This window comes from Ailuropoda melanoleuca, chromosome 3 (assembly GCF_002007445.2).
Source record: "Ailuropoda melanoleuca isolate Jingjing chromosome 3, ASM200744v2, whole genome shotgun sequence".
Classification (NCBI taxonomy): Eukaryota; Metazoa; Chordata; class Mammalia; order Carnivora; family Ursidae; genus Ailuropoda; species Ailuropoda melanoleuca.
In genome coordinates this window covers 105448459-105474780 of record NC_048220.1, presented here as the reverse complement: position 1 = coordinate 105474780, position 26322 = coordinate 105448459, and the positions used below count along the sequence as shown (strand labels likewise).

The window sequence follows — 26322 nt, the reverse complement described above, 5'->3', positions numbered from 1 at the left end:
GTACTGGAAACACTGGTTATCAACATGCAAAAGATGAAGCTGGACTCTTATCTAACACTTAAAGAAAATTAACTCAAAATAGATCAAGGTACTAAACCAAAGAACCACTGCACAAAGCTGTCCTTCAGAAAGGAAAGATAAAGCCTTTCCCAAACAAACAAAAACTGAGGGAGTTCATCATCACCATGGTATTAAACTGCTAAACAGAGTTCTTCAAGCTGAAATGAAAGGATACTAATTAGTAACATGAAAACACATGAAAATATGCAACACACTGGTAAAGGTAAAAATATAGTCGAATTCAGAATACACTGTCATATACTGGTGTATTAACCACTAAACTCCAGTAAAAAAGTTAAAGGATGAAAATATTAAAAATAACCATAGCCAGGGGCGCCTGGGTGGCACAGTGGTTAAGCTTCTGCCTTCAGCTCAGGACGTGATTCCGGCGTTATGGGATCGAGCCCCACATCAGGCTCCTCTGCTATGAGACTGCTTCTTCCTCTCCCACTCCCCCTGCTTGTGTTCCCTCTCTCTCGCTGGCTGTCTCTACCTCTGTCGAATAAATAAATAAAATCTAAAAAAAAAATAATAACCATAGCCAAAATAATTTGTTAATGGATACACAATATTAAAAAAAACATAAGTGACATTAAAAATATAAAATGCAGGGGCGCCTGGGTGGCGCAGTTGTTAAGCGTCTGCTTTCGGCTCAGGGCGTGATCCCAGCGTTCTGGGATCGAGCCCCACATCAGGCTCCTCTGCTAGGAGCCTGCTTCTTCCTCTCCCACTCCCCCTGCTTGTGTGCTTGTGTTCCCTCTCTCGCTGGCTGTCTCTGTCAAATAAATAAAATCTTTAAAAAAATAAAAATATAAATATAAAATGCAATGGGGGAGTAAANCCCCCTGCTTGTGTGCTTGTGTTCCCTCTCTCGCTGGCTGTCTCTGTCAAATAAATAAAATCTTTAAAAAAAATAAAAATATAAATATAAAATGCAATGGGGGAGTAAAAGGATAAAGTTTTTATATGCAATCAAGGTTAAGTTATTATCACCTTAAAATACAAGGTTTTAACTATTTTTTAAAAAACATTTATTTCTTTATTTATTTAGAGAGCATGTGCAAGTAGGGCGAGGGCAGAGGGAGAAGGAGAGAGAGAATCCCAAGCAGATTCTATGCCAAGAACCGCGACTGATGCAGGGCTCAATCCCATGACACTGAGATCATGAAATCAAGAGTCAGATGCTTAACTGGGGTGCCTGGGTGGCTCAGTGAGTTGAGCGTTTGACTCTTGGTTTTGGCTCAGGTTCTTATGGCTGAGGGATCAAGCACTGTGTCAGGCTCTGCACTCAGTGCAGAGTCGGCTTCAGATTCTCTCTCTCCCCCCCGCCCATCCCCATTTGCACAAACTCTAATAAAATCTTTAAAAAAAAGTCAGATGCTTAACTGACTGAGCCACCCAGGTGCCCCCATAACTATGTTTTATGTAAGCCTCATGATAATCACAGCATAAACCTATAGTAGGTACACAAAAGATAAAGAAGAGAATCAAAGAATACCATTATAAAAAAATAATCAACTGACAAAGACAGCAAGAGAAAAGGAAAAAAAAAACACAAGAAATAAAAATAGCCAAGAAATAATTAATGACATCAGTAAGTCTGTACCTATGGATAATTACATTAGATGTAAACAGATTAAATTATCAAATCAGGGACACCTGGGTGGCTCAGTTGGTTAAGTGTCCTTCTTTGGCTCAGGTCATGATCCCAGGGTCCTGGGATGGAGTCCCACATAGGGCTCCCTGCTCAGTGGGGAGTCTGTCTCCCTCTCCTTCTGCCTCTCCCCCGAGCTTGTGCTCTCTCTTGCTCACTCTCTCTCTCTCAAATAAATAAAATCTTTAAAAAAAATTATCAAAAGGCATACAGTACTGAATAGGTTAAAAAAAAAAAAAAGACCCAACCATATGCTGCCTAAAAGTGACTCACTTCAGCTTTAAGAACATGGATAGGATCAAAGTGACAGGATGAAAAAAGATATTCCAAGCAAATGGAAACCAAAAATGATCAAAGGTAGCTATACTTAATCAGACAAAATACACTTTTAAGTTAAAAACTGTAACAGAGGCAAAAAAGATCATTATGTATTCATAAAAGGGTCAAGTCTTAAAGAGTATATAACAATTATATACCAACACCACAGCACTTAAGTATATTAAGCAAATATTAACAGGTATGAAATACAATCATAGCGGAACACTTCAGTACCCTATTTTCAACAATGGATTGATCAGGAAGACAGAGAATCAATAAGGAAACACTTAGATACTTTGGATCAATTGGATTTAGCAGACATATACAAAACATTGCATCCAACAGCAGCAAAATACACACTCTTCTCAAGGACACCCAGAACATTCTCCAGGATACATCATACGATAGGTCACAAACAAGTCTTAGCAAATTTAGGAACACTGAAATCATACCAAGTATGTTTTCTGACGACAATGGCATGAAACTAGAAAATAACAAAGAAAACTGGAAACTTACAAATATGTGGAAATTAGATAACACACACCTGAACAACCAAGATATTTTAAAAATACTTGAAACAAATGAAAATGGAAACACAACTTACTGAAACCTATTGGATATAGCAAAAGCAGGTCTAAGCAGGCAGCTTATGGTGATAAATGCCTATATTAAGAAACAAAGATCTCAAATGAACAACCAACTTTATACCTCAAAGACTTAGAAAAGTAAGAAAAAATTAAGCCAAAAGTTAGCAGAAAGAAGGCAATAATGAAGATCAGAGCAGAAATAAACAAAATAGAGACCAGAGAAACAAGAGAAAAGATCAATGAAACTAAAAGCTGGTTTTTTTGAAAAGATAAGCAAAATTAACACACCATCAGTCAGACTAAGAAAAAAGGAGAGAAGACTCAAGTAAAATTAGAAATAAAAGAGGAGACATTTCAACCAATACTACAGAAATACAACATATCATAATATCATGTAGAACAATTATGCCAACAAATTGGATAACCAAGAAGAAATAAATTCCTAGAAACACACAATATATGAGACTGAATCATTCACAGAAAATCTTTACAGACCAATAATGAGTAAGAGACTGAATCAGTAATCAAACACATCTCAACCAAGAAAAGCCCAGGACCAGATAGTTTGGTGAATTCACAAAATATGTAAAGAGTTAACAACAATCCTACTTAAACTCTTCAAAAAAACTAAGAAGGGAACACTCCCAAACTCATTTTACAAGGCCAGCATTACTTTGACACCAAAGCCAGATAAGGGCACTACAAGAAAAGCAAAGCCCAACATTCTTGATGAATATAAATGCAAAATTCTTGACAAAATACAAGCACACAGAATTCAACAGCACATTTAAAGGGTCATACACCATGACTGACTGGGATTTATACCTGGGATGCAAGGATGTTTCAACATATAAAAATTAAAAGAAGTAACTCACCACATTAACAGAATAAAGGATAAAAAATCATCTCAACACATGCAGAAAAATTGCCAAAAACTCAACATCCTTTCATGATAAAAAAAATCTCAACAAATTGGTCACAGAAAGAACATACCTCCAAATAATGAAGGCAACATATGACATGCTCACAGCTAATGTCATAATCAGTGGTGAAGAAAGCTTTTCTTTTAAGATCAGGAACAATACAAAGTTGCCCATTCTTGCCACTTCTATTTAACATAGCACTGGAAATACACATATTTCTAGACATGATGTATTTTTAATGCTACTGTAACATATCCTTAAATTTTCATTTTGTATCTATTGCATAAACTTTATTTTTAAAAACTTTATATACAGAAACATTAGTATTTCCTAACAATTAACCTATACATTTTCATCTTCTATGCAAAGAAGTATATAATTTTATCAACAAATAATGTGTTTTATTGCTTTCCAATCATTATACCAATTTTTTTCTTGCCTGATTTCCCTGACTAGGTCTTTCAATGCAATGTTGAAAAACTGGTGAGAATGGACATTGTCTTTTTTCCAGACTTTAGAGGGAAATTTTCTATACATCAATAAGGACTAAATTTTATTATATTTTATGGCAATATATGGTACATATTATGTCATGATCAGATCAATGAGGTTCCCTGGAAGGTGAAAAGGCAAAATGGAAGGCCCATGAGAAGATAAGAACTCTTGAGTCTTTATTTTCCTTACATAATTTCCATAACTCTTACTATATTATCATTTCCTTCTCACAACATTTCTCTATGTTCCTGAGACCCTGATTTTCCCATGCTTCCATAAGGGCCAGGTGGGGCCGACTTCCATCAAGACCTCTCAAAGCAGATCACTCCATGGTACATGCCTGAAGGTTTTATTTCCCAGGTTTAAAAGGCCAATTATATCCAATATCAATCACTGTTTACAATGACACAAAGAACTTTTTCACACACATTTGCACATCTTTTTGAGGTATGCCATGTCCTCCACAGAAGTTCGCATACAGAGTCTTACTTCTCAGAGTAAACACTGGGGCCCTGCAGAGAAAGGGTCAGCTAAGCAGGACATATGAAGGAATCAAGTAGGAACTTTCTTGCAGAAATCATATTTAGCCACACAGGTCACTACATCCTTGCTACATATGACTTCTCCCCATCAACATGCTTTCCTAAAGATTCTTATGGGAGAAGAGTTGGGCCCACAATGAAGAATACAGAAACACTTTAGAGACAGCAGGTGGGATTTTTGTGTCCTGATTCGTACCTGCCCAATTAGGCTACCCCAAGCATGTCTTTCACATTCCCTATGGGTTTTTCTCTGAGGGCCACTCAGTTCTTAGGAAAAAGAACTGGTACTTCTGGGAAAGGGTAACACAGGATTTGTGATGGTATCACACAGGGTCTTTATGTGCAAACACCATAAACTTATATGTGTTTGCAAAATAAGATAAAAATTGAGGTCTCCATAACAGTATGAATTAGGCCACCAGACACAAGGACAGCATTAATGTAAAAAAGACAGAAAAGAAATCAGGGGAATCAGAAACACAGTGTCTGGAATGCAAATCAAGTTTAAATGTGTACACCTGGGTATTAGCAAACTCTTGCAAAAGAACAGAGAGGGAAGATAACAGGGACACATATGAGCTAAAAACAAGTTCTCTGCCAGAATTTTACATATAGATAGGGAACAGATGCTGTGGATGAAAAAAGGCTTCCCTGAAGTTACACAATCTGTGAGTACTGGAATAAGCATTAGAACCCATGACTGTCTATGTCTTTCCATCACACCAAACCCCTAGAGGGGAGGAGTAAAAGAGAGAAATAGCAAGAAGTGTCAATTCCAAGATCCTGGGTCCATCTACTGACACTGAACAACATATATTCTTGAAATGAAACAAACAAGCAAACAAAGAGACCACATTTATTGGATCTTATCAACCCATCTTTCCATCTATCTACAAGAATAATTTTACAGGTACCTTTAGGAGTGACAATCAAACCCTTCCCCCAGGCACAGATTCTAGGTCATGGCATCTTTTGACTCAAGCTTTCTTCATGTCCTCTGGGGGGAATTACTGCACAGCCATAATTATGCTAAGTTAACATTAACAATTTTATTACATGTCCAATTCTTATTATGTAACATAATCATAAATACACAACTTCAAAATAAACTATATATGTAACTTGTTATATTACTCATTCAGTTCACAATCTCAAAAGTCTTACATGCCACAGTGAAAATGCCATTATTTATATAACTGAGACATCTGTATTATCTCTGATAAAAAATTAAATACATTAGGAACTTTATTTCACTTGTAAAATTTTATCAGTAAAGATGCCCCCAAACTCATTGCAATCCATGGGTTTTGTGTTATTTATTAAGGCTTGAGAAGATTCAAAAGACTTTTCTGTGCTTAGTCCATTCTTATGATTTTACCACTGTATGAATTCTCTGGTGTACAGTGAGCTGTGACTTCTGAATGAATGCTTTCCCACATATAGCACACTGATAGGGTTTCTCCCCAGTATGAATTCTCTGATGTACAACAAGGTCTGACTTCTGGGAAAAGGCCTTTCCACATTCAGCACATACGTAAGGTTTCTCTCCTGTATGAATGCGCTGATGTCCTGGGAGGTGGGACTTCTGAGAGAAGGCTTTCCCACATTCACTGCATACATAAGGTTTTTCTCCTGTGTGAATTCTCTGATGTCCAATGAGATGTGACTGCTGACAGAAGGCCTTTCCGCACTCACTGCATTTATAGGGTTTCTCTCCAGTATGCGTCCTCTGATGTATGATGAGCTGTGACTTCCGGGAGAAGGTTTTTCCACATTCAGTACATTCATAAGGTTTCTCCCCAGTATGAATTATCTGATGTATAATGAGTTCTGACTTTCTGCTGAAGGCTTCCTCACACTGAACACATTTGTAGGGTTTCTCCCCAGTGTGAATTCTTTTATGTATAATGAGGTGGGACTTCTCACAGAAGGCTTTCCCACATTCAGTGCATTCATATGGCTTCTCTCCAGTATGAGCTCTATGATGTATAATCAGCTGTGACTTCTGGGAAAAAGCCTTCCCACACTGATTACATTCGTAAGGTTTCTCTCCAGTGTGAATTCTCTGATGTATAATGAGGGGTGATTTCTGGGAGAAGGCTTTCCCACAGTCATTACATTCATATGGTTTTTCCCCAGAATGAACTCTCTGATGTATAATGAGGGATGATTTCTGGGAGAAGGCTTTTCCACATTCAGAACATTCATAAGGTTTTTCCCCAGTATGAGTTCTCTGATGTACAATGAGATGTGACTTCTCACTGAAGGCTTTCCCACATGCACCACAATCATATGGTTTCTCTCCAGTATGAATTCTTTGATGTATTATGAGTTGTGACTTTTTTAGAAAAGATTTTCCACATTCAATGCATACACAGGTCTTCTCTCCAGTTTCAACATTCACATATTGAATAAGAGATTGTTTATTGCTGATAATCTTTCCACACTGACTATCTTCACAGTGCTTCAAGCCATTATGAATTTTTTCATGCTTATAATAGGAAGATATAGGTGTACTCCCACATCCAAAATTCTCATCAGTATTTTGTCTTGTATAACCCCTATTACAACTGAATAAGTTTATATTAGGTTCCAAGCTCTTTTCAAATGAGTCACATTTATACAGTCCTTGTCTTGAAGCATCTAGGTATGTGTAGTCATGAAATATTTTTCCTAATGTCTTATATGAATAGCCTGACTCTTCAACAACTGTTTTGTTTTTGATGGCCATGACTTGCCTGAGAAGTCTGTCTTGATTTTCCTGATCTCTCTCCAGCTGGTCATCACCCTGCCAGACCTTAAAAATGGAGCACAATGAATGACCCCTTGTTACACTTTCCAATATCTCCTTATGGAAGGAAACACCTCCAAGTATATCCAATTGAGGATTTTCAAGTCTAGTCTCCCTCTCTGAAAGAATAAAAAAAATAAAATCAAACAGATAAAAAGATTCAGTAGAGGACAGAAGAGGTAAAATCAAATGGATGATACATAATGGTCCAGGAGACAGAGAACTGGGAGGGCAACAGGCAATAAGAAACATGTAAATTTATCACATGAGTAATTAAAGATGGACTTTACTTCCAGTAGTGATGCTATGAGGTAGTTGACGAATTCTTCTCCCCAAAAATAAGTACAAAAACAAATAAAATGATTTTTTAAAAACACAACTAATTTAGGACACTGAAAAACTACTAACAGGAGGTAATAAGCTGAAAAGTGCTTACTCACCAAAAACTTCTACTTCATTAGGTAACAATGGGGAGCTGGCATTCCTTCCTAGGGTTTTCCCATCTCCTATCCCTAGTTTATGGGGCATTAAAAGATAACACAAATCCACAGGATACAGCTTAATGCTGTCAGTAAAAGCAGCTAGAAATTTAATGGGAATTTGGCAGCAAAAGAGTCATAGAAAGGTTGAGATAATAAACTCTCCCTATACCTCCACCTGACCACTAAAACATTTGTGCAAAGATATCCTAGAGAGCCCAGAAGTGACTGAAGATTGGAGAGTCTTGTAAGTTTGCTAAACTTTTAAAGTGTTCTGACACATGCACAACTCAGGCGGCAAAGAGTGAAAGCCACACTGGCTTTTGATGTCTAATAAAAGCTCTGCCCAAATCACTAGCTCACTTCTACTTTACCCAGGTGAAGGGGAGTCTCTTAGACAGCCAGACTTAAACAAAAACAAGAACTAAACAGAGACATCAGCAATGACACTTTGGGACAAAGAGATTTCACAGTTTAAGCCCAAGCAAGTTAAATGCCTCTAAGACAAAACAGAAACCCTTAGAAGGATCAGAAGAATCCAGACTACAACATATCATCTACAATGTAGAATTTTCAATCAAAAATTACTAGACATATAAAGAAACAGAAAACTGTGATCTAAACTAAGGAATAAAATCAGTCAATAGAAAGTGACTCTATGTTGGTACAAATGCTGTATTTTGTAAACAAAGATCCCAAAGAAGCTATTATAAACATATTAAAGAACTTAAATAAAAAGATTGCTAGGGGATGAGTAAACAAACATGTAATTTAAAAGAGAAAAAAGTATATAAAGGAACTAGTTTGACTATAAAGAGGCAGAAAGAGAAAATTTTGAGTATTAGAACTTTTTTGTATCATGATTGTGGTGGTAGTTAGCTTCCTCTATGCCTAACATGTATTTTGTGTAAGTTAAAACATCAAAGAACCAAATGAAAATTCTAAGGCTGAAATTAAAACTTCACCAGATGGGCTTATTAGATTTGAGAAAGCAGAAAGCAAAACAAGAGTCAGTAANAAATTCTAAGGCTGAAATTAAAACTTCACCAGATGGGCTTATTAGATTTGAGAAAGCAGAAAGCAAAACAAGTCAGTACACTTGAAGATATCACAAAAAATTAACCCAAAGAAGAAGAAGAAAAAGATTATTAAAAAAATAAAACTTCAGAGATCTGTGGTGGAATATTAGGTATTCCATCCAGTATATGTGTAACTGGAGTGGTAGAAAGAGGGGAGAGGAAAAGGCACAAAAAAATTAGAAAAATGTCTTTCAAATCACCCAATTTGGTAAGAAATGTTAACTGACATACCTAAGAAGTTCCACAAACTACAGGAAGGATACCTAGATAACTAACCACATCAAAATCAAACTGCTGAAAAATGAAGACAAAGAGAAAAATCTTGAAAGCAATAAGAAAACAAGTGACACATCATGCATAGAAGAATAATAGCACTGCTAGCTGAGTTTCAACACACTCAAAAAAACTGAGGCCAAGAAACACTGGAATGACATATTCCAAATACTAAAAGAAAGCAACCTGTCAACCAAGAATTCTATACCCAGTGAAACTCCGTCAAGCACGGCAAAATAAAAGCATTTGCAGATAAACAAATATATTTGCTAGCAGAACTGATTTACAAAATAAACAAAGGAAAATCTGTCTAACAAAATAGTACCAGATGACAACTTAAATCCACAGAACACTAACAATTTTTTTAAGTGTGTAGGTAAATATAAGGAATTTAAATATGTCTGCTTTTTCTTTTTCTTTCCTTTCAAAAGCTTTTTAAAGCAAAAATAATAACATACTGTCAAATTCATGACAAACATAAGTGTAATATACATGATTAAAAGAACAAAGTAGCACAGAATAGGGAGAGTAGAAAATGGAACTATGCTAGCACAAAATTTCTGTTTGGCCAGAAAAATAAAGCAGTATTAACATGCATTAGGTTATAAGAAGTTAAATATCATATTGTAATCCCCATAGCAGTATCACACACAGAGAGAGACAGAACTACAAAGAAAAATTCAACAAGGAAATTAAGGTGGTATGCTAAAAAAAAGTTCTTTCAACATAAAAGCAGGAAAAGAAAAAGGACCTAAAGAGAGATTAAACAAATAGAAAACAAATAGCAAAATGGCAAACATAAATTGAAACAAATCAATAATTACATTAACTGGGAATGGAATAATACTCCAATCAGAAACTGTCAGACAGGAAAAGACAGGAAGAATCAACTATACATTGTTTATAAGAAATTCACTTTAAATTCAAAGACAATTAGGCTGAAAATAAAAGGATGGGGGAGAAAACATCATGCAAACTATAAGCACAAGAAAGGTGAAGTAGCTATATCAATATTAGATAATACAGACCTCAAGATAACAAATATTATTAGAATCAAAGAAGTATATTTCAAAATTGTGAAAGGAGATTTGCAAGAAGATATAACGATTATAAATGTATCTTTGCCTAACCACAGATGCCCAAAATACACAAACCAAAACTCACAAAAATGAAAGGAAAAACAAAATAGTAATTATATCCAGAAATTTCAACATCCCTCTCACAAAAATTTCTAAAACAAGGAGGAAAAAAAAATCATTAAGTATCAATGAACCTGACCTAACATCTATAGATACCCCATCTAGCAACAGAACACACATTTCAAGAACTCCACGAATCAAACATCAGAATAGACTATATATTGGGCTTCAAAACAAGTTGCAATAATTTTATGATAGAAATTATACAAAGCATATTCTACAACCATAATGAAATTAGAAATAAATAAAAAAAGGATCCAAAAAATCCCGCAAATATTTGGAAAACAACATACGTGTAAACCTGTATGTTAAAAAGTCCAATAGGAAATAGAAAATAAAAGTGAATTGAATGAAAATGAAAACAATACGTCAAAATTTGCAAAACAAAGTTAAAGCAGTACTTAGAGGACAAATTATATACAGGTAGTCCTCATTTTGAGTGATTCTGATATGCACAAATTTCAGTAAGCACAGTTTAGTTACATAACACCAATCTGGCAAAAACACAGTTAACATTTTAATTACTGCAGTATACTATTTGCGACTAATAGCATAAAGTACAAATTTCACTGCTAGCACTTCAGTCCACAAATCACTGTGTAAATAACAGATATGCATTATGATCTGTACCCAATCATTTCACTTATTTCAAAGTCTGTTGTTGATTTTTAACCGCACATCTGTTATCCAATATATATACAGAATGTGAAGCGTATAGGTGTTTCCTCCTTGTCTCCCAGTGATAAACCCACATGACATTTTACAAAAATGGATAAAGAAAGAGGGAAGTGGCCTGCAAAGATGAAAATGCAGCAAAGAAAAAAAACACTAACAACACCAGATGTGGTTCGAAGATAGCTTTGGCATTGCCACTACTCATGAGACTGTAGGTATGTAGCCAGAAGAACATAGTGAAGGCAAAACTTACTGACATTAATTCTTGAGTTATGACAAAAAGAATAAATATATTACAGAGGCAATGACCCTCGCAAAAAATCTTCACAGTATCTTGGACATATTTCACAACACTGAAAACACAAAGGGTAAAATGCTGGTAGCTGATCCAATCTTAGAAAAGAGTTTGATAATTCCGTAAGGCACAGAAAACAGGCTCACTTCCTATCATAAGTTATACAATGATAAGAAGGTAGATACTGCTCAAACTACTCTATATGGGATTGTTGAAAAAAAAACCCCACATTTTCAATGTTATCAATGTTTCAACTTGCAAGGTAGTAAATATACATTTTACTATATTTTCATTTCTCTATACAGTTATATCCAACAGTGAAATGGTTTTTAATGTTTTCAGAAAAAACTTTAAAGGTCACAAAACAATTGTAATTTTTTTCCATTTATTATAAAGATTACTTTGCAAAGTTTTGACTTCTATGGTAATTTTTATGGTCCCTCTCTACCATACAAGATAATAATTACCTGTTAAATGCTCAGGTTAGAAAACAAAACAGGTCTCAAATTAATAATCTAACCTTCCACCTTAAGAAGCTAGAAAAAGAACAAATTAAAACCAAAATAAGTAGAAGACAGGAAAAATAAAGATCAGAGTGGAAGTCAATGAAATAGAAAACGGACAAACAATAGAGAAAAATCAATGAAATAAGAAACTGATTATTTGAAAAAACTAATAAAATTAATATGTTTTAGCTAACAATGAGAAAAAAAAAGAGCTGGCATAAAGTAGCAGTATAAGCAATGAAAGACAGAACATCTCTAGACTAGATCCTACAGACATAAAAGAACAACAGAGGATTATCGTGAAAAATTTTATACCAATAAATTTGACAATTTGAATGAAATAAAAAAAATTCCTTTAAAGACACGAATTACCAGAACTGACTCAAGAAAAAGATAACTTGAATAGATTCACATCAAGGAAAGAAACTTATCAATAAAAATTTTCCCACACAAAAAAAGTCCAGACCTAGACTGGTAAATTCTTATCACTGTAATAAATTGTAACCATGAATGTAACAGCTTCTCTAGGTTTGTCAGTTCTTCTAGCAAATTATCCAGGCTAAGGGTGGTCTTCCAGACCCCCAATACAAGTGGAAAACCAAATTCAGCAACATATAAAAAGAATTATACACCATCACCAAGCGGAACTTGTCCCGGAATGTAAGGTTGGTTTACTATCCAGTAACAAACTAATTGAAATTCTGTGATATAGCATATAAATAGACCATCTAAGTAAATGCAGAAAATGCATTTGTCAAAATCCAACACATTTTCATGATAAAAACACCAACAAAATTGGAATAGAAAAAGAAATTCCTCAACCTGACAAAGGGCATGACAACTTACAGCTAACATATTTAACATTGAAAGACTGGGTTCTTCCCCAGAAGATCAGGAATAAGACAAGGATGCCCACTCACCATTCTATTCAATATTGTACTGGAGGTTTTATCTAGGGTATTTAGGCAAGAAAAAGAAAAAAAAAGGCATCCAATATGTGAAGGAATTTCTCAATTTGTAGATGACAAAACCATTTATACAGAAAATCCTAAGAAATCAACTAAAGAACAATTAGAACTAATAAATGAGTTTATTATAAGTCTGCAGAATACCAGACCAATACACAAAAATCAATTATATTTCCATACACTAGCAATGGACAATCCAAAAATGAAATTAATGAAACTGCACTTACAATAGCATCAGATAAAATAAAATACTAATAAATAAATTTAGCAGTTATAAAATTTACACTCTGAAAACTATTGTCAAAAAAATTAACAACCTAAATGCAAGGGAAAAATTACATGTTCATTGGAAGATTTAATATTGTTAAGACAGCAATACTCCTCAAAATTGATCTACAAATTCAACCAATCCTTATCAGAATCTAAGGATATTTATTTATAGAAATGGATACATCTATTCCAAAATTCATTCCTGAAAAGCCAATGTCCCCAATCTTGGAAAAGAAAAACAATGTTGGAAGAATGACATTTCCCAATTTCAAAGCTTACTACAAGCAACAATAGTCCAGAGATTGTCATAGAAATAGATATACAGATAGAATAGTATAGTCAGAAATAAACCCTTTCATGTAAGGCTAATTGATTTTTGGCAAGGGCACCAAGACCATTTGATGAGAAAAGAATAATCACTTCAATAAATGGTGTTGGAACAAATTCATTCTATGACACCAGCATTATCCTGATTCTAAAACCAGATAAAGACACCAAACAGGGGCGCCTGGGTGGCTCAGTCGTTAAGCGTCTGCCTTCGGCTCAGGGCTTGATCCTGGAGCCCTGGGATCGAGCCCCACATCAGGCTCCTCCACTGGGAGCCTGCTTCTTCTTTTCCCACTCCCCCTGCCTGTATTCCCTCTTTCGCTGGCTGTCTATCTCTCTGTCAAATAAATAAATAAAATCTTAAAAAAAAAAAAGACACCAAACAAAAAAAGAGAACTACAGGCCAATATCTCTGATGAACATAGATGCAAAAATCCTCAACAAAATATTAGCAAACCGAATCCAACAATACATTAAAAAAATCATTCCCCATGATCAAGTGGGATTTATTTCCAGCATGCAAGTGTGGTTCAATATTTGCAAAAAAATCAACTGATATGTCACATCAATAAGAAAAAGGATAGGGGCGCCTGGGTGGCACAGCGGTTAAGCGTCTGCCTTCGGCTCAGGGCGTGATCCCAGCGATCTGGGATCAAGCCCTACATCAGGCTCCTCCGCTATGAGCATGCTTCTTCCTCTCCCACTCCCCCTGCTTGTGCTCCCTCTCTCGCTGGCTGTCTCTGCCTCTTTCGAATAAATAAATAAAATCTTTAAAAAAAAAAAAAAAGAAAAAGGATAAAGCCAAGTCATCATTTCAATAGATGCAGAAAAAGTATTTGACAAAGTATAACATACATTCATGATAAAAACCCTCAACAAAGTAGGTGTAGAAGGAACATACCTCAACATAATAAAGTCCATATATGAAAAACCCACAGCTAACATCATACTAAACGGGGAAAAACAGAGCTTTTCCCCTAAGGTTAGGAAGAAGACAAGGATGTCTACTTTTATTCAACAGAGTACTGGAAATCCTAGCCACAGCAGTCAGACAAAAAGAAATAAAAGCATCCAAATTGGTAAGGAAGAAGCAGACCTGCACTATTTGCAGACATGATACTATATATAGAAAACCCTAAAGACTCCACCAAAAAACTGCTGGAACTGATAAATGAATTCAGTAAGGATAAAACATCAATGTACAGAAATTCAATGCAACATCAATGTACAGAAATTCATTGCATTTCTATACATTAATAACGAAGCAGCTAAAAGAAAATTAAGAAAACAATCTCATTTACAACTGTACCAAAAATAACAAAATACCTAGGAATAAACTTAACCAAAGAGGTGAAAGACCTGTATTCTGAAAACTATAAAACACTGATGAAAGAAATTAAAGATAACACAAACAGAAAGACATTCCATGCTCACTGATTAGAAGAACAAATATTGTTAAAATGTCTATACCCAAACCAATCCACATATTTAAGGTAATCCCTATCAAAATGCAAACAGCATTTTTCACAGAACTAGAACAAACAACCCTAAAATTTGTATGGAACCACAAAAGATCCAGAACAGACAAAGCAATCTTGAAAAAGAAAAACAAAACTGGAGGCATCACAATTCCAGACTTCAACTTATATTACAAAACTATAGTAATCAAAACAGTATGGTACCGGCACAAAAACAGACGAGTGGATTGAAAGAACAGAATAGAGAGCCCAGATACAAATCCACAATTCTATGGTCAATTAATCTTCAACAAAGGAAGCAAGAATATGCAATGGGAAAGACACTCTTCAACAAATGGTGCTGGGAAAACTGGACAGCTACATGCAAAAGAATGAAAATGGACCACTTTCTTACACAAAAATAAACTTAAAATGGATTAAGGACCTAAATGTGAGACCTGAAATCATAAAAATCCTAGAAGAGAGTACAGGCAGTAATTTCTCTGACATCGGCTGTTAGCAACAGCTTTTTGGATGTGTCTCCTGAGGCAAGGGAAACAAAAAACAAACTATTGGGACTGCATCAAAATAAAAAGCTTCTGTACAGTTAAGGAAACAATCACCAAAACTAAAAGACAACCTACGGAATGGGAGAAGATATTTGCAAATGACATATCTGATAAAAGGTTAGTATCTAAAATATATAAAAAATTATACAACTCAATACCCAAAAATCAAATAATCCAGTTAAAAATGGGCAGAAGACATGAACAGACATATCTCCAAAGAAGATATTCAGATGGCCAACAGACACCAGAAAACATGCTCAACATCACTCATCATCAGGGAAATGCAAATCAAAACGACAATGAGATACCACCTCACACCTGTCAGGAAATCAAAAGCTCAGGAAACAACAAGTGTTGGTGAGGATGTGGAGAAAAAGGAACACTTGTGTACTGTTGGTGGGAATGCAAACTGGTGTGACCACTGTGAAAGACATTATGGAGGTTCCTCAAAAAATTGAAAACAGAACTACTCTATGATCCAGTAATCACATTACTGGGTATTTACCCAAAGAATGCAAAAACACTAATTCAAAGGGATACATGGACCCCTATGTTTATTGAAGCATTATTTACAAAAGTCAAATTATGGAAGTGTCCCTCAAAAGATATATGTATAAAGAAGATGTGGTAAATGTATACACAATGGAATATTATTCAGCCATTAGAAAGAATAAAATCTTGCCATTTGCAACAACATGTATGGATCTAGAGAGTATAACACTAAACGAAATAAGCCAGTCAGAGAAATACCATTTGATTTCAGTTCTATGTAGAATTTAAGAAACAAAACAAATGAACAAAGGAAAAAATAAACAAAAAAAGAGACAAACCAAAAAACAGACTCAACTATAGAGAACAAACAACTATAGAGGTTTACCAGAGGCGAGGTAGGTGAGTGGATGGATGATATAGATGAAAGGGATTAAGAGTACACTTATCTTGATGAGCACTGAGTAAACACGGAATTGTCGAATCGCTACATTGTACACCTGAAATAATACAACACTGTATTTAACTACATAGGTATTAAAATAAAAAAAAATACATGTCATAATCAAAATAAAAATAAATAAATGGATAAATAAGGACATAAATCAACAAATGGTGCTGGAACACATGGATTGCCACACGCAAAAGAATGAAGTTGAACTCTTACTTCACACCATGTGCAAAAATTAACTCAAAATGGATCAAAGACCTAAATGTAAGACCACTGACAGTATAAAACTTTTAGAAAAAAATTTGGGGTACATCTTCATCACCTTGGATTTGGCGAGAATTCTTGGATATGATACCAACAGCACAAGCAACAAAAGAAAAATAGAAAAACTGGACTTCATCAAAATTACAAAATCTTGTGCTTCAAAGGATACTATCAAGAGAGGGAAAAGACAACCCGCAGGATCGAAGTATTTGCAAATCATACGTCTGGATAAGAGACCTATATCAAACAAGAACTCTAGGTGCTTCTAGGTTGGTGAACACATGGAGGTGTGCCGAGAGTGGTGCACCTGGAGAGGGTGTGGATGCTCTGTGCCCTTTCCCCATACCCTGCCCTATGTATCCCCTCCAGCTGGATGTTCCTGGGTTATACCCTTTTAGAGTAAACTGGTAATCCAGGTAAAGCACAGAAGAGCCATGCGAGTCCTCCAGATTTCCCTTCCCCTGTATCAGTGACAAGCTGGACTTCACTCAATTTGTATTTCTGAGGTACCATGTGGAGCACGCCCCCTGCCGAACTGTGTTGGATATGCAGCATGTAAAGAAAACAAACACTTGTGTTAAAGCATTGGCAGCTAGAGGTTAATTTGTAGTATCTAGCCTGTCCTAATTAATAATAAAATTAGTATCAGTGGACAACAACAAAAAAGAATTCTATAAAAAACAGTTTATCTATACAAAGAACTTTACATAAAAGTTCCATATAAGTTCTGCATAAGAATTTTACCTCTATTAAAAATTCTTAAAACTCAGTAAGAAAAAGACTAATAATGCAAAATAGACAAAGGCTCTCAACAGACTATTTTCCGAAGAAGATACATAATGGCCAAAAGCAGATGGAAATATGCTCAACATAATTAGTCATTATGGACGATTTTAGTTAAACACAAAGTTCCTATATGACCTGCAATTCTACTCCTAGGTACATACCAAGAAAAAATAAAACATGTCTGCACAAAAACTTGTACATGATTGCTTATAGTAGCATTATTTATGTTGCCAAAAGGTGGAAACAAGCCAAATATCCATTAACTGATGAATACATAATCAAATGTAGTGTACCCATACAATGGAATATTATTCAGCCAAAAAAGAAATGAAGTATTGATACATACTATAATGTGGGTGACCCTCAAAAACAGTGTGCTAACCGAAAGAAGCCAGTCACAAAAAATCACATATTATATGATTTTGTTTAAATAAAATATCAAGAGTAGGCAAATTAATAGACAATGAAAGCAGATTAGTGGTTGCTTAGGGCTGGGAGATGGGGAACAGGGGTGTGATAGCAAAAGGGTACAGGATTTCTTACGTAGGTGATAAAATGTTTTAAAATTGACTGTGGTGATCGTTACACATATCTGTGAATACAGTAAAATCACTAAATTGTTAACTTTGGGTGAATTGTAGGGCATGTGAGTTACATCTCAAAGTTGTTTAAATAAAATAGTAACAGAAAATTTCAGAGTACAGCTACAGTACAGACTAACTCTCCATATTCACACTGTGTATCCATGCTTATATCCCCTCATTCCCTAATAAATATTTTTTTATTGAAGGCAAGCCTAGGAAATTTCTGCAGAAAAGCCATAATGATTCCTAACTCCAAGAATTTGTACACATGCATTGCTAGAACTTGCCTTCATCCTCCTCCTGTCTAACCCACACTTCAAATATACTTCAGAGTAGCTGGTTCATGCTTGGAAAAATGCCTTAAGTTATGCCACATCACTTTAGACTATAATTTTCAGTGAACTCCTAAAACACTAACTATATTGGTCATGCAATTTTACACATCCATGAACTTTGATGCCTTGTCTTTTCATGTACAACCTATGGTTCTGAAAAACATCTGACTTCTATTGCCTTTGAATTTCTTCTAGAAAGGCATTAAAGATATGGTTGTTGGGTAAATCAGTAAGAAATTTTTCTTCTCTTCATGGCTCACTATTATTTAATTAACAAGTTGTTGAATACTTACTACATGTTCAGCACAGGAGCAAGAAGGAACAAGAGCTGCCAGTCTGGGTGGAAGCCTGAGTCTCAGCCACCCGCCAATTAAAAACAAAACAAAGAAACTGAAATTTCACTCCCCTTGACTCCCACCTGCCAGATTTTTACCTGGATAGATCCAAGGCTCTTCTCCTTGTTCCAACTTGGAGATGACATCTGGTTTGGAAACTGGATGCCCTATTTTAGAGAAAATCAGAGAGGAATTGGGTTGACTACACTGAAGAAAAAAGAAAGGGTGCTAGGCACCTGTGTGGCTCAGTCGGGCAAGTGACCGACTCTTGATCTCAGCTCAGGTCTTGATCTCAGGGTCGTGAGTTAAGCCCTAATAAAAAAGAAAAAAGAAAAAAAAAGAAAGTGCTATTTTAGGAGACCCACAGTGAAGCTGTCCAGTTGGCTCTCAGCAGAGCACTGACCTGCTGCTGGAGAGAGAAAAGAGAGCACAAAGTCAGTCATTACATATGTCAGGAACCCACCCAACTTTATCAAATAAGAGGAGAGAGGCACCAGACGAAAGATGTTGCGATATGGGGGGAAGCCATCCTTACCCAATGAGACCAGGTGGCTGAAGTTCTCCAGCATCACGTCTCTGTACAGCGTCCTCTGAGCGGGGTCCAGTTGCTGCCACTCCTCCTTGGTGAAAGCTATAGCCACATCCTCAAATGACAATGGACCCTATAACAGCATGCTCCTGTTCAATCTGAAGTGATCATTCTTACTTTTACCATAGCATGACAAACCATATGCCCAGTCCTACATCATGCCTATTCAGAAAAATGATGTAAAATTCTGTCTTTAGCAAAAGGAGCCAAACACATCAGAAGAACAGAAGAGCAAAAGAGACTTAATCACAAATGGGATTTCAATAAAGGCAGCATTTCAAATAAATGAATTATTCAACAAATGCTACTGGGAAAACTGGACAGTCAATCAGTTAAATAGTAAGTTGAGACTTTATGTTTTTTTTTAGAATAATATTTTTTTATTATATTATGTTAGTCACCATACAGTACATCCCTAGTTTTTGATGTAAAGTTCCATGATTCATTACTTGCGTATAACACCCAGTGCACCATGCAATGCGTGCCCTCCTTAAAAACCATCACCAGACTTTATGTTTTAAAAACAATAGAATCAATAATTTTCAGATGGAGAAAAAAAAATCTAAGCATCAAAAATTATTAATACTGGTTATCCCGGGAGAAATGGAATGTTAGGGTCCCTTTCACTTTATAATTTTTATTTTTTGTATTTTTTTAAATGTTTTTACCAAGGGGATAATTTAGGCCAGGACAAAAAATAGTAAAATGATTTTATAAATTGAAAAAAAATGGACCAGAAACTGGTATTCAGTTGGGGAGTAGCCTCACAAACCCTGAGACCACAGCAAAGGCTACGGAGAATCAGAGAACCCTGCACTCCAAGTGTCTGCCACTGAATTTTAAGTAAAGAACTGCCTATTTGAGGGAAATAATTACTTTGGAGACAAACTGATACTCATCATTCCATCTCATCTAGGAATTATCTTTGGATAAACTGTAACTTAGTTCCCTAAAGAATAATACTTATGGAGCTCAGCTCTAACATCATGCTAACTGCCTTCTAAAAAAAAAATATTTAAAAACACAACCACAAAAAATCTGACACATTTATACAGAAGTATAGCTCAGGAGATCATCTACAGAAGATCCCCCAAAATAAATTTCTTTTTGTCCTAATGGCAAGCAATATTTTCACTGAAAATTCAGTTGATTTCTATTTGTGGAGAATGCCAAATCACGTATATGATGTCCTCTACCTCTCCACTGTGGCTACTAGATAAGATCGAACAAATTTGCACTTTATTTTTTTTTCAAATTTGCACTTTAATTTACACCCTTATGTAAAACAAACATGTAAATATAATGTGTATTATATTTATATAAAACTTACATATTATATATATATATGAACTATAATAGTTGTTTTATGTGGCTTTAAACCACATAATCTACATATTACATAGCAACTCGTTCCAAGTCTTTGTTCTCTCTACATTTTCCCTAATTCTAATTTCTAGCTTTCCTCACTTTTCCATTTGATTATATGGAAACCAAGTACAAAATAAGCAAGGAACTCACGTGAGACTTGGTCATTTTCTGCTTCTCTTCCAAAAGAGCAGAGGTCTGAGGAATCAGGACTGAAAGACAGGCTAAATCCCCAGGAGCCATTTACCAGTCTAGAAACAACCACCAAGAGAAGTCAGATGGAAAACAGGCCACTCTATAGAAGGTCATTTGATCCTTATAGAAGGGTCTATAAGCACCACGTGAAAAAAGTCCTCTTGTGATTATATGATTACACAGAAATCGTACAAGGCGCACTTTTAATTGGATGAATGCAGACATTTCTGTTGATATATGAACACCTTATTGTTCCCCTTGCACCAGCAATTCTATTTGTAATTCTATCTGTAAGACTCTAACATAAAACAATAATCATGTATACATATATATGTAAGATTTAACTCTAGATAGAGCAGTTCCCTGACGATAAGAATAGGAATGACCAAGTAGAAAAACAAGAATGCACCTATATTCCTTAGACACAAGCAGCTGGCAAAATCCCAAGAGCTCTTTTACATTCTCCCCTAACCCAGCAATATTCATAGATTAAAACTGTTAATTTTGTTGATTTTAACATGTTTTTTAAGTTTGTATTGCTGATATTCAATAGCGCAGTTGTCTATATAAGAAAACAGTATCATGTTAGAACCATTGATAAAGAGGAATATACCACAATGCAGAAAGATACTTACCTGGTAAATTCTTCACAGTCCAAGGATGGGTCATGCAGAGAAGATTGAACTCATTCACTCATTCCCATGGGGTTATCCCAGGCTTTGTTAAAATAAACAGTCATGCTCCTGTCTGGATACAGAGCTCTGAAACAAGTAAAAAGCAGGTGTTTAATAAATGTTGGCTGAGCAGAGTGTAGAACAATTTCAATAAACAGGAAGATCCACGGCTGAAATCACACCTCATATAAGAAAGAAAAAAAAAAAGCAGCCCTTACATTTCAGAGCTGACCTGACACTCAAATTCTCCTATTTAACATAATTATATAGAACATCAACATCAGACAAGGCCACTCTGTGACCATGACAGAATAAGACAAAAAAAGACCTCTCTGAAATCATGTCTGAACACAGACAAAACATCAACATCGTCCAGTCCACAAACACCCCCTCTCCAAGTTAACATCAAGACTGCTACTTCCTTACCTATAACAGCTTTAGCTTGGGGTAGTCTTTCCTCACCCTAAATTTATTGAAATTCCCCATCACTGAATTACCCCACTTCCTCACAACACCCAATTCAGAGCAAGGTCCACCCCCTTAGGCCCTCCTCAAAATCACCTAACACAGGACAAATCCTATAAGAAGTTCTAACATCCTCTTACAAGAAGCTCCACTTTCCCCGTGACGTGCGTGTTCCCAACTAGAAGCTAGAGCCATAAACCCAACTTATTCAACTACAGGGTGTTCCTTCCTGGTGGTCTTAGGCTAGACAGAATTGACAATATAATGTTATTCCTTTAGATTTGTTTGGTCTTACGTTCAAAGGATGTTTTCTTCTGTAAGGACGTGAGTGATGGAGATGGAAGTCTGAGAAAATATCTAACATCTGCGGAGGGGCTTCAACCTGGAGGCGGCCTCTGACCTGCATAAATTGTAAAGTGAGGCCTTTCCCACTAAACTAGAGCTGACTTTTCTCAGTTCCTGACTGCATTAATAACCCCCTACAAAACACTGAATCACCAGGTGCTGAAATCACAAATCCCAAAGACCACCTCCACCGAACCCCGATCACAAGACTGGCCATACAGGTCCACAAATCACTGGCCACACGGATATTCCAACAGCGCACAGACCTGCCATCCCTGACCCACAGATCATACATCTGTCCCTATTGCTGATTCCTGTATGTACCCAACATTCATCCCACAGACTTCCCATCAGTCTGCATAGACCTCAAATTACTGACCGTCGCGGACCGGCGCCCCCATATCAACCCCAGACTTCCTCATGACTCAACCCATAAATTCCCCTTCTGACACCCAGCACGATTATCAGGTCCTGAAACGTCCGTCCCAGCATAACCCCCGACAGCTGTCACAGACTAATGTGGATTGAAGAACTCTCCCGCTTCCTGTCTGGGAGAGCACAGCACGGGGCTCCCGAGCATGCGCCGAGCCGTACGGAGCAGTTTTGCCCACTCTGCATCCTCGGCGGCTTTGTTCAGGAGGCAAGATGGCGGCTCCCGGGCGCTGTATCTCGCTGTGGGAGCCGCCATATTGAGAGTCAGATCCGTAACCGCGGAATTTGGTTTATTGTTAACCTGAATTTGGACTGTGCCACCGTGGCAGCGAGGGCAGGAGGCAAGATGACTGAAAGAAGGATTATACAAACCAATGAGATGAGAAGTTTTGCAGAGAGCTTTTACAGGAGGATTGGGGAAGAAGTTGCAGTAGTACAGTCCTTTACTGGAGAAAGAGGAATTTGGAATGGTGCAGTCCTTTCATAGGGGATTCTACTGTTAAGTGCTGGTAATGGTACAACCCTGTACTGGAGGATTCCACTGTGAGACAGAGGGGCTGGAGAAGTAATGGCCGAGTTCGAGTGGGGCGGAGAGGTGTCATAAACCGCTAATTATGGCTAAAAAAAAAATGAGAAGGCATCTGCCTAAGGGAAATTACAACTACAGTAGTATGTTGCAGGAACTCATGAAAATTGAGACAGGGAAGAAGGAGACTGAGGCACAAAATAATGGAGAATCTGAGAAACAGAGAATGGAGACTGAGGGACAAAAGGGGAGAGAGAGGGGAACTGAGAGTGAGAGACCGAGGTCTGAGACGAGGGGAAAATGAAGGAGGGGGGAGACTGAAAGAGAAAACCGAAATGAGTGGAAGGGGAAGACGGAGGAATGGTGACCGACCGTCCAGGTTTGCCTGGAATGTCCCAGGAAATCCTTCGTCTGGACTTCAAAGCTCCGGGTTTGAGGAGGTGGGTGGGAAAAGTCGAGGGAAAGCGTGAAATCTATAAGGTGACTCAAAAAGTAAGGCGGTAAGCAACATCGTTTTTAAACAGAAGTGGATAAGGCATAGATTTTGTGCCTCTCCTAGTCACCATTGCTGTTTTCCCCCCTGGTTTCTGATGTTGGCAACCATAATTGCGGTTTACAATAATGAATTATCTATCCATCGTTGCATCACTCAGGAGTGATGCCTTTCAAGTATGTAACTTAAATGCATGGCAATCATAAGCATTTACAGTCTTTGCCTTTGTGGATTAACTGTTGTGCTTTGTACGGACATAGTGCTAGTTTAATTTTTAATACTGTAAATATTGTGACCATGTTTTCTAAGAGTTCAAAAATGAAAATGAAAACATAATACTAACGACAGCATGACTCATATATCACCAAAAAACCCTCTTATTTTAGTGACAGATGTAAAAACACCTCAACACCTGGATTAGGGAGATAAGTAATTACAACAGCAAACTGCACAATATGCAAAAAAGAGTTCAGTCTTGGGCATGGTGGTGAAGGGGATGTGAAAGCACATATGGAAACTGAAACAAATCTAGGATGACAGACAAGTACTTCTAAATAAATAAAAGGGTTTTTGTCTCCCAAAAAGACACAGATGCTGAGTTGAAAACAACGATCGCCCAATTATATTAGACAGCACAAACATGTTTTATTGTATAGTTCTATTCACGGATATATAAAACATAACGTTACATTTCCAAACTCAAATGCTGCAACTTAAATGTCCTCTGGACAAACCAAAGGAGAAATTTTGGTAACAAATGTGTTGGCCCCTTACAGCGTAGAGCCAATCCTGCTTTCAGTAGTATGTCAGATGATACATCAAATCATGACAAGAAAAAAAAAATCCCCTAAGTCTTCACTCTTGGACTGAAAAATGGAGGTCAAACTGTCTTCTTCATTTTTATAAAGATTTTCATGAAACTAAAGACAATACAAAATTGTTGATATCTTGTCCAATTGTAAACTAGATTTTGCTCATCTATAAAAAATGTTCAGCAGACACTGCAAATGTAAATCTAGGCCAGTTCAATTCACTCTATAAATTTATTGAAGAAAATGAAAACATCTTACTTGCTAAGACAGCATATAGTTGGAGTTAGTATAATTTAATTCATTTACATTTAAAGTGACTACTGTTAAGAACTTTTGCCATTTCACTATTTGTTTTGTGTCTTACTTTTTTTTTGTGCTTCAATTCCCTCAATACTGCCTTCTTCTGTATTTTTTTTTTTACTGTGTACTATTTTGATTCCCTGCTTATTTCTTTCTTTGAATATGTTTTAGTTATTTTCTTATTGGTTACTATGGAAATCACAATTAACATCCTAAATGTACAATGAACTACTTTGAATCATTACCAACGTAGTTTTAACAGCACATAAAACACTGATCCTTCTCCAACTCTGTCCTCCCCTTACCTTCACCTTTATGATGTTATTGTAGACAAAACTGACATAAAGTCAGAAGTTGTTACAAGAGAAAAAAGACCTTTATATATTGATAAAAGGGTCAATTCATCAAGAAGATGAACAATTATAAACGTTTATGTGCTAAACAACAAAGACCCAAAATATTGAGGCAAATATTGACATTACTAAAGGGAGAAATGCACAGTTCTATAATACTGGGAGACTTCAACATCCCACAATGGATTGAACACAGGGACATAAAATCAATAAAAAGGAACTTGATTAACACTTTAACTAGAACCTAAGAGACATATAGGACACTATACTCAACAGCAACAGAATACTCATTTTTTCAAGTTCACATGGAACATTCTTCAGGATGTACCATATTTTAGGCTACGAAACAAGCATCAATACATTTTATTTTATTTTTTTAAATATTTTATTTATTTATTTGACAGAGAGACAGAGACAGCCAGCGAGAGAGGGAACACAAGCAGGGGGAGTGGGAGTGGAAGAAGCAGGCTCCCAGTAGGGAGCCCGATGTGGGGCTTGATCCCAGAACCCTGGGAGCAGCCCCTGAGCCGAAGGCAGACGCTTAACAACTAAGCCACCCAGGCGCCCCCATCAATACATTTTAAAACACTGAAATCATATATACTATGTTCTCCAACCACAAGGAAATGAAATTGGGAATTAATGAGAGGAAAAACTGGAAAGTCCACAAATATGTAGGAATTAAACATAACACTATTAAACAACAAATGGGTAAAAGAGGAAATCACAAGGGAAATTGAAAAATACTTAGAGACAAATAAGCACACCATACCAGAATTTATAGGATATAGCAAAGGCGGTGTGTATGGATGGAAATTCAGAGTTATAAATACCTCCACTGGAAAAAAAGAAGCAATATTGCAAGCAATTACCTAACTTAACACTTTAAGTAACTAGAAAGACATGAAAACTAAACCCAGAGCTAGCAGAAGGAAGGAGATAATAAAGATTTGAGTGGAAATAAACAAAATAGAGAAGAACAACAATGGAAATCGTCAACAAAACCAAAAGTTGATTCTTTGAAAGACCAACAACGTTCACTTACCTTTAACTAGACTAAGA

General features: G+C 36.3%; 1 protein-coding gene across 11 annotated transcripts in view; it reads right to left on the bottom strand.

Annotated features, from left to right (window-relative positions):
• Window positions 1-1842: 1842 nt before the first annotated feature.
• The window catches only part of LOC117795002 (zinc finger protein 300-like), a 31823-nt gene continuing 7343 nt past the window's right edge, over window positions 1843-26322 (bottom strand). Inside the window, exons 1-8 of one of the 11 annotated variants that reach the window (XM_034656859.1) lie at window positions 22724-22987; window positions 22295-22399; window positions 21496-21621; window positions 20819-20916; window positions 19247-19398; window positions 18810-18878; window positions 16345-16456; window positions 1843-7489 (exon numbers count right to left, since the gene is read on the bottom strand). In XM_034656859.1, the coding sequence (XP_034512750.1) occupies window positions 5946-7489; window positions 16345-16456; window positions 18810-18857 (1704 nt within the window). In that variant the 5' untranslated portion in view covers window positions 18858-18878; window positions 19247-19398; window positions 20819-20916; ... (1 more) ...; window positions 22295-22399; window positions 22724-22987 and the 3' untranslated portion in view covers window positions 1843-5945. The other 10 variants (XM_034656860.1, XM_034656861.1, XM_034656862.1 and 7 more) reach the window with 10 other exon arrangements.